The sequence below is a fragment of the Ovis aries genome, chromosome 1 (assembly GCF_016772045.2).
Source record: "Ovis aries strain OAR_USU_Benz2616 breed Rambouillet chromosome 1, ARS-UI_Ramb_v3.0, whole genome shotgun sequence".
NCBI lineage: Eukaryota > Metazoa > Chordata > Mammalia > Artiodactyla > Bovidae > Ovis > Ovis aries.
In genome coordinates, this window is record NC_056054.1 from 157,517,063 (window position 1) to 157,527,274 (window position 10,212).

General features: G+C 38.8%; 1 protein-coding gene across 1 annotated transcript; it reads left to right on the forward strand.

Annotated features, from left to right (window-relative positions):
• The first annotated feature begins 1,318 nt into the window (after positions 1-1,318).
• On the forward strand, positions 1,319-5,845 carry CSNKA2IP (casein kinase 2 subunit alpha' interacting protein). The gene has a single exon (XM_027959645.3). The coding sequence runs from the start codon at positions 1,356-1,358 to the stop codon at positions 3,528-3,530; it is 2,175 nt and encodes a 724-aa protein (XP_027815446.1). The 5' UTR covers positions 1,319-1,355; the 3' UTR covers positions 3,531-5,845.
• Positions 5,846-10,212: the final 4,367 nt, after the last annotated feature.

The window sequence follows — 10,212 nt, forward strand, 5'->3', positions numbered from 1 at the left end:
CTTTAGTTGTTACTGTTCATGCATGTTGCATGTTCAGTGGTGTCCAACTTTTTGGGACCCTATGGACTGTAGTCCACCAGGCTCCTCTGTCCGTGGGATTTTCCAGGCAAAAATACTGGAATGGGTTGCCATGTCCTTCTTCAAGGGATCTTCCACACTCAGGCATCAAACTCATATATCTTGCATTGGCAGGCGGATTCTTGACTGCTGAGCCACCAGGAAGCCCTATTATTCATGCAGGCAGAAGCAAAATGAAGTTCTTTGGATGAGGAGTAACTGTCTCTCACCAGCAAGAGTTTGCTTTTGGATTTGTGGCAGAGGAGAGGGGAAAGAGTGACAAAGGTTATGGGGGAAAGACATATAAACATAAATATATTAGTTTAGATGAGATATGCCTAGAGTATAAGTGGAATTGAATAGAAAAAAAGAGTATAAGAAATAGTGGAATTGAATGGAAAAAAAAGGTGAATTAATATATGAAAGAGATAAAATCAATAGATACTGGTATCTAGATGGTTTTGGAAGATGAGTCTGTCCAGGATGATTTCAGTGATACTGAATTAGATGACTAGATTTTAAGGACCAAGATAGAAGATACAGAAAACATGATTTCTTTAGAAGGAGAAATAACTTTATTGATTTTTATGTTTTGTACTTGAATTGTTTTGGAGATTTTGGGGTAGAGTAGGACATGACTGAGTGACTAAGCATGCATGCTCACATATAAGAAGAACTTCCATTTCACTTTAAGAATCTATTATTTCATGCAATAAATTTATCTCAAATTTTTTTAAACTAAAGCAATCATTGAAAGAATACCCAAAATAGCTATTACCTATTACTGAACATCTCCTATATCTTGGGCACTGTTATACATTTTAGGTATATTAGTTAGTCTTCAGTCCAATAATTAAACATTATATTTACCTATTTTACATATGTGCAGCTGAATGTTTAGAAAACTTTACTCAAAATTTACACACAGAGTAGTTCTCTTGTCACTACAAATTATTTGAGAAAATTAATATCCCTATTAGGCCCTCTTCTGAAACCTCTCCACTGTTTTGTTAACAGGTGTCATTTCCTCAAGAAGAAAAAACTCTAGGAAGCTAAAGAGAAGACAGAGAAGAATCTCAATTGGTGACAATTTTTTTTCAACGTCATTTACACCTCAATTTTGAGACACCTATAATATTTAGGAATTAGAAGGGTTACAAGACAGATGGTTGACACTTCTTAAGTTATTTGTTTAGAAGTATTGGTTGTCCATGGAATCCAGCTAAAAGACTGTATCAGTTACCAAAACATCTCTGAAAGCGAGCTGCTTTCAGAAAGACCTCTATGACTAGCACAAGATGGTGCCACTAGCATATTATGATCAACACTTCGTGCCATTAAAACACTCTTACCAACTGGCTGCAACCAGCTCATTAAGACGTCAATACACAGATGAAAAATTAAATCAACCCAATAACCAGTCTGTGGTCAGAGTACAATCCTGTAGTAATAACCTTGTAGTACCTCCACCGAGCTCTAGCCAGAAGATACAGAGATGCTCAGAATTGCCCTCTGTTAAGTCTCAGGACACAATTTCAGGGGACTGCCATAACAGGGTTCAAAAATCACCATTATCTCACTCCAAACATCAGGCCACACCTTCACTACACCTCCAGCGGAGAACTCCCTTGTGGCCTAATAAGAAAGCCCTGAGCTCGCCTTTGTCCCACCCTAAACCTCAGAACACATCTTCATTTGACCTCGTTAAGACATTGTCACCAGAACCCAGTCAAACAGACTGGAGTTCACAGTTATCCTTTCCTAAACCTCAGAATACATCTTCCCTAGATCTTTTCTGGACATCACCTTCACTGAAGTCTATTCGAAGAGTGTCAAGTTCATCACTATATGCTGTAAAACATCAAGAAACTCCTTCCCCAGACTACCTATGGACATCATCATCTTTGGAACCTAATCAAAGAGCCTTTAGCTCAGCATTACCCCAGTCCAAGCCTCAGAAAGCCTCTTCATTGGACAGCCTATGGTCATCTTTGTTAGAGCACAATCAAAGATGTTTGAGCTCACCATCACTCAGCTCTACATCTCAAATAAATGACTTGTTTCAGACATCACCTGAAGCCCATCATTTGGAGACTAGTCAAATGACTCTGAGCTCATCATTACCTGACGCCAGACTTCAGACATCACCTGTATTGAGGTCCAATTCCAGCGTTCTGAGATTACCATTGTCCAATTCAAAACCAAGAAAGTCACCTTTACCATACTCTGTCCACCAGTCAAAGAGTTTGCCATTGTTCCAGCCCAAAATACTTGATCATGACTTCAGGACCCCAAGCTCAGCAATGTGTCACTCCAGATTGAAGAACACCACTTCACCAAGTGACAAACACAAAGCCACAGATCTTTCCTCACCTCATCCCAAACCAAATGTCTCAGGTCAATCAATATTAAGCTCCAGGCACTCCATGAGGAACATAGCTGCTTTAACACTGGGCTCCAGACTCCAGCGTAAAAGCAGTGTTGGTCATTATGAAGAGACAAGACCCAGTAAAGAAATTCCATGGACTTTAGATTACACTCAACCCTGCATTGTTAAAGGTGGAACTGTCCCTGATGAGGTTGTAAATAAAATTGTCAATTCTCTCTCCAAGACCAGAATCCAGAGGGATCTCTGTAGGCAGATTCTCTTTCGAAGGATGAGGGGAAGACCAAATCCTCGTCCTGGTCCCCGCCTTTCATCGAGTTATATGGTTTGTTTATCCTGTGCCTCCTGCATAAAATCTCACTGTGGCCATCTTACAGGAAGGAAAGACCCCCATGCTGCCACACTATTTGTCATCCCAACACCTGAACTAACTCCTGAGAAAGAGATAATGGTGAAACTAGTTTTTATCCTTTCTCTACCAGAGACTACCTTTTTACTTCCTGTGAAAGAAAATCAGCCTGATGAAGCCCCTGAAGACAATCTTGAAGGAATGGAGAAGATAGCAAACATTTTCCCTACATCAGAATCTGGTATCACTCAGGGAGCTAATGAGAAGAAGACCTGGCTGACAGTAGCCCCCCAAAACCAAGCTGTAAGCCAACAGCCCCAGGCTGTAGACTGGCTGCTCTATGTGAAGAAAAACAGTAACCCTCAGTTCCAGTGCGTACTCCCATCCTCTTCCTCCTCCACGTCTTTGTCCTCCTCATCTTCTTCATCTTCCTCCTCCTCTTCCTTTTCCGCTGTAGCCCCCTTGCCCCCTCCTCCCCCTGCAAAAGAGTCTGCCGTCTCAGACCGTGTGTTTACTAAGTTACTTAGTTACCACCGGTTGCCCCCAGGGGTCTCCTGGCTTGAGTTTATATGTAGTAAAAATCACCAGCCACTTCCTGGAAAACCAGGTCCAAGTCAGTCACCATCTCCCAAAGCAAGGCCTGTGAGGAATAGCACCACAGTTAAAAGGAGAAAGGGGCCCAAGACAGTGTTCAAAATTTTCCAGACAAAGTTTCAAAATGAGAGAAATCTTGATTAAATCAACTTTTTGTTTCTTTGAAGGCAGTTGACCTCTTAGTTCTTTGACATTAGTTTGATTTCCTATCATGCTTATTAAAATTCTTAGTATTAACTAAGTGTGCCTCTATATTTCAGCTGATGAAGCAACTAGTTAAGGGGAACTATTACTCTTAAGTCTATTTTAAGAGTCTTAAATAAAAAATTTATTAATAGTCTTAAATAATAGACTAATAATAGTCTTAAATAATAGACTAATAATAGTCTTAAATAATAGACTATGAGCTTCTAGAAGCCCCAAATGGAATCTTCTGTTTTTAACCATGTGCCTGGCTTACAGTAGCCACTAGAAAAATTTGCTAAGTGAATTAATAATAATTGGCCACAGACCATACATATCTCTTTTTTCTTGCCTTGAACAGCATCCAACTTACTGTTATCCTCCTTCCTCATAAGACATAATAGTGACAATATCCTTAAAACAAGTTATGCTAATTTGGTTCCCTATCTCTAAAGAAAATTCAGATCATGTTTAACAGTTAATAGATGTAGGAAGGAATCTTTTCAGTCATGTGTTCCTAGAGACAACTATTCTATCCCACACTGTTTAATGCAATGATTTATTCAACCTTAGCAAATCTCAGAAAAGAATAACCAACTGGTACAGATAACCCTACCTCATGCTAACTGTGCCAATATTTAAATTATGGGCTGTAAAGTCACCTGTTCCTCACTTCTACTTATACAACATAAATGAGTTAATAAAAATGTTTTAAAAATGTTTCTGTTCCAATGGGTCTACTAGTAGTGGGAAGAGAAGGGAATTGTCTTACCTACTACCTTAAATAATTATACATATCCGAAAGAGCTAGAATTAGTTTCTCTTGCATACACTGATGACTCACAATTCTGCCTCTCCACTCTGCTTTTTTCTAATCACTAGATTGCATATCATACATTCTAGTTGAAACATTGTACAGGCATCTTAAACTCAACATAGCCAAACCAGAATTTATCATCTTTACCTTTACAGTTTGCATCTTCACATCCTTTGCAACCTTTGTCCTCTGTGTTCCTGGTTTTAGTGGATGTACCACCATCTGTCATGGAGTCTGTTTTCTTATTGCCTTATTCCAAGTCCATGAGTTCCATGACCTTATCTATAGAATCTAGCTTTTTTCTCCAACCCTATTGCCCCTATTCTAGTTGTGATCACAGATTTGTCAGCTGGATTATGGAAATAACTCCTAACCATGCATTTTAACTTTTGAACGTATTTCTGAGATTAAAGTTGATGGTGCCATTTCACTGTTTATAACCCTTTTATCATTCCTTCTATGATTGAGTCATGATAATTTTCAAGGATGATTTCTTTTCTCTTTTCCAGTCTCAGCCACTTTAATTTCTTTACAGTGGGAAGCAAGCCTCCTACATTTCTAAATCAACAACTCTGGTGTCTAGAATGATCTTTCCATTTATATATTTTTGCTCTACAGGGCTCTAACATCTTCTGGGAAGCTTTTCCCTGATCCACATACAACTGAAGGGTTTAGTTGGCTTTCTTATTACCATGAAACTTTACTTTTACTCTTTATACTGGTCTTCACTGTAATATAAACTGATTGTTTCTTGTCTGTCTTCACTCACTAGAATGAAAACTTATTGTTTGCCATTTTATGTCTATTTTTTATGTAGTCCTTGAAATACAGTATATTCCTTAAAATATGTATTAAGATTGAGTTAATGCTAGTGAGCTCTTCATCTTTTTAAAATTCTTTGGAACAAGTAATGCTTCATCTATTTGTTTTTCCCCATACTAGTACTGATTTTTTTTTGTACCTTTTGTCTTGGTGAGAACATGTATACACATATTGCAGTAGTCATCCTTGTCTTGTTTCGTATACTAAAAGTGTTCCTTTCTAGTATTTCAGTATTAAATATGATGTTGCATAGCTGACCAGTGATGATGAGGAAGAACTTAGGTGTGTGATAATGTGTTCAAGGATTTCTCCAACCTCTTTAGAAAATCCTTGACATGTGCTTAATTCACCCTGAGCATCTGTTTTGGTGACACACATCACTTGCATAATTACTTGTTTAATATGGTCTCTACTAAACTGAATTTCATGTGGGGAGGTCCTGTGTCTATCATGTTTACTACTAACCTCTTTGGACCTAACAAAACCTGGCATATACTAAGATTTCAATAAATATTTATCGAATTAAGTCAAGGAGTTCAACTGATTTTTATTTGTTGATGTAATTTACAGGTTTATTTCCATTGTTTAGCTTATTCTCTAAGCTTTATGCCTCATGGTAATTTTTTATTTTTCTTTATTTTTGAACTATGATTTATTTAATTGTTTTGAACTTTACAGTATTGGCAGGTTTCCCTTGTGGCTCAGCTAGTAAAGAATCTGCTTGCAATGCGGGAGACCTGGGTTTGATTCCTGGTTTGGAAAGATGCCCTGGAGAAGAGAATGGCTACCCACTCCAGTATTTTGGCCTAGAGAATTCCATGGACTCTATTGTCCATGAGATCACAAAGAGTCAGACACAAGCGAGTGAATTTCACTTCACTTCACTTACTGTATTTGCAGTTATTTATTTTGTTCTTAATCAGAACAGTGTCTACTTTGAATATTTTTTAGGAGAATTCATTAACCATATATTTCCTAGTTTTTAAATTTGGAAATAAAATTACATGAAACTGAACAGGAAAATGGATGACAATAACAAGTATCCAACTCTCTTTCCTGGCCTCTATTGACATACCAAGAGATTTAAAAATACAGAACAACATGTGTTGTGTCAGAAAGGTCAAGAAATTTTTGTCAGGTCTTGTACAGATGAGTTCAGATTTCAGAAGGGTAAGAGGGACGCAAAATTTACTAGACTTAAATAAAGAGATCATCTGAAAATAATTTTTAAAAGATATTAATTGCATCTCATTAGTGCCTTTTTCTCTAAATGGAAAGGCCTGGACATGTGAACAGGCTACATAGCCGTTAGGAAATAGAAGGTGAGTTCTCTGAGTTGTCACATATCTGGATGATAATTTAACACTCTTTTTGTTTTGTTTTTTAATTTGAGGACAATTATGCCCTGATTAGAAGTTGTTTGCATGGGGAAGCTGTAGGCAAGCTAACTAGAAGAAGGGCATCCACTGTGATTGGTTAGGAGCACATATTTGTGTTTCTCTGATTGGTCCTAAGTTGGAAATGGAAACAAAAATTAGGGAAGCTCTCAGTTATTAATCATGTCCTAGCTATTTTGGGTTATTGTTTGGTGTCCTGGATTATTACTAGAGAGAGTGGTAATAGTAGGCCTTCTTCCTGGGCCAGTTACTACAGATAAAGGGTTGGTTTCTGGGCTGGTTGTTCCAGGTAATAAGCCAGCGTTTATATGTAGTCTGGCTGTTGTGTTTTTCTATTCAAAAAGCAAATTTTTACATTCAAAGCAGATTTGCTTTGTTCCTATTGAACCAGCTACTACTTTTCTTATAGGCAAAATCTCCAACTGATGTTAACAAAATGCACAGTGCACCTCCTGTCAAGATTCAAATAGACCCCTCAAAATCTCTCCCCAGAATTAATCAACACCCTGTACATGAAAAACACAAGGTATAATAGAAGATTAGGTCATGGTGCCATAAGTTTTCCAAAACCCGTAATAGAAGATTATAAGTTCAAGGAATCATTATCCTTTGTACTGGTCTCTGTAATACACCTATTTTGTTGGTGGGAAAAAAACCCAAGGGCTGAGGGTGAAGGTTTGTCCAGGACCTTCAAGCTGTGAACATGGTTATCCCTTGACACTCTCTTTCTGCTAAGCCTCATATGTCACTAACATCCATTCTAACTGGAAGTAAATGCTTTACTATAGTTATTTATGCAGTGCATTGTTTAGTATTTTAACTGATGTGTGAAGCTAGCCAATATCTTTTGCCATCACTTAGGAAGAATAGTTCACCTGGACAGTGATATGTCAGTGTTTTACTGAGAGTCTTCTCATTTTTCACCAATCCTGAAGGCTGATTTGAATGATACAAAGTTCTCTAAGGGTTCTACTTGGTTACTCTATGTGGATGATTTGCTTCTTCACTTGCCTTCTCAAGCTTCCTCACAGGAAGACAGCATCCACTTGCTAAAGCTGTTAGCCTTAAAGGGATGAAAGTTCCCCAAGGAAAAATTACAGTTTGCCAAACCCAGTTTTGATATTTAGAGCATCTGCTATTAGAACGAGGACTACACCTAGATCTAGGTAGAATTCATGGCGTCATAAGTTTCCCAAAAGCCCAAATTAAGTGTCACCTGCAAGATTTTCTCACTAGCTGTTTATTGCTTAAATTGGATTCCATAGGTGCATGGATTTATCTCTGGGCCTTCTATTTTGTTCCATTGATCTATATTTCTGTCTTTGTGCCAGTACCATACTGTCTTGATGACTGTGGCTTTGTAGTAGAGCCTGAAGTCAAGCAGGTTGATTCCTCCAGTTCCATTCTTCTTTCTCAAGATTGCTTTGGTTATTCGAGGTTTTGTGGGTTTCCATACAAATTGTGAAATTATTTGTTCTAGCTCTGTGAAAAATACCGTTGGTAGCTTGATAGGGATTGCATTGAATCTAAGCTGTGGTACCTATACACAACGGAGTATTACTCAGCTATTAAAAAGAATACATTTGAATCAGTTCTAATGAGGTGGATGAAACTGGAGCCTATTATACAGAGTGAAGTAAGCCAGAAAGAAAAACACCAGTACAGTATACTAATGCATATATATGGAATTTAGAAAGATGGTAATGATAACCCTGTATACAAGACAGCAAAAGAGACACAGATGTATAGAACAGTCTTTTGGACTCTGTGGGAGAGGGAGAGGGTGGGATGATTTGGGAGAATGGCATTGAACATGTTCAGTTCAGTTCAGTTCAGTCGCTCAGTCATGTCTGACTCTTTGTGACCCCATGAATCCCAGCACGCCAGGCCTCCCTATCCATCACCAACTCCCAGAGTTCACTCAGACTCACGTCCATCAAGTCAGTGATGCCATCCAGCCATCTCATCCTCAGTCATCCCCTTCTCCTCCTGCCCCCAATCCCTCCCAGCATCAGAGTCTTTTCCAATGAGTCAACTCTTCGCATGAGGTGGCCAAAGTACTGGAGCTTCAGCTTTAGCATCATTCCTTCCAAAGAAATCCCAGGGCTGATCTCCTTCAGAATGGACTGGTTGGATCTCCTTGCAATCCAAGGGACTCTCAAGAGTCTTCTCCAACACCACAGTTCAAAAGCATCAAATTCTTTGGCACTCAGCCTTCTTCACAGTCCAACTCTCACATCCATACATGACCACAGGAAAAACCATAGCCTTGACTAAACGGACCTTAGTTGGCAAAGTAATGTCTCTGCTTTTGAATATGCTATCTAGATTGGTCATAACTTTTCTTCTAAGGAGTAAGCGTGTTTTACTTCCATGGCTGCAATCACCATCTGCAGTGATTTTGGAGCCCCCCAAAATAAAGTCTGACACTGTTTCCACTGTTTCCCCATCTATTTGCCATGAAGTGATGGGACTGGATGCCATATCTTCGTTTTCTGAAAGCTGAACTTTAAGCCAACTTTTTCACTCTCCTCTTTTACTTTCATCAAGAGGCTTTTGAGTTCCTCTTCACTTTCTGCCATAAGGGTGGTGTCATCTGCATATCTGAGGTTATTGATATTTCTCCCGGCAATCTTGATTCCAGCTTGTGTTTCTTCCAGTCCAGCATTTCTCATGATGTACTCTGCATAGAAGTTAAATAAGCAGGGTGACAATATACAGCCTTGACGTACTCCTTTTCCTATTTGGAACCAGTCTGTTGTTCCATGTCCAGTTCTAACTGTTGCTTCCTGACCTGCATACAGATTCTCAAGAGGCAGGTTTAGGTGGTCTGGTATTCCCATCTCTTGAAGAATTTTCCACAGTTTCTTGTGATCCACACAGTCAAAGGCTTTGGCATAGTCAATAAAGCAGAAATAGATGTTTTTCTGGAACTCTCTTGTTTTTTCTATCATCCAGCGGATGTTGGCAATTTGATCTCTGGTTCCTCTGCCTTTTCTAAAACCAGTTTGGACATCAGGGAGTTCACAGTTCACTTATTGCTGAAGCCTGGCTTGGAGAATTTTGAGCTTTACTTTACTAGCATGTGAGATGAGTGTAATTATGCGGTAGTTTGAGCATTCTTTTGCATTGCCTTTCTTTGGAATTGGAATGAAAACTGACCTTTTCCAGTCCTATGGCCACTGCTGAGTTTTCCAAATTTGCTGGCATATTGAGTGCAGCACTTTCACATGTGCAATATAATATATGAAACGAATCGCCAGTCCAGGTTCGATGCATGATACAGGATGCTTGGGGCTGGTGCACTGAGACAACTCAGAGGGATGGTACGTGGCGGGAGGTGGGAGGGGGTTTCAGGATGGGGAACACGTGTAAACCTGTGGTGGATTCATGTTGATGAATGGCAAAATCAATACAATATTGTAAAGTAATTAACCTCCAATTAAAATAAATATATTTATATTAAAAAAAAAAGAAATTGGATTCCAAATTTCTCTTCTTATGGCAAACTATGGCATGTTTTACTAAACAATAACAACCCGGATCTGTTTTTCATAGGAAGACGTGGATGACATAGCATTCAAAGCCTTTCAACTATCTTTCAAGG

Excerpts from the sequence above, each read along its gene's own strand:
- CSNKA2IP (XM_027959645.3), top strand. The coding sequence starts at position 1,356 with ATGGTGCCACTAGCATATTATGATCAACACTTCGTGCCATTAAAACAC.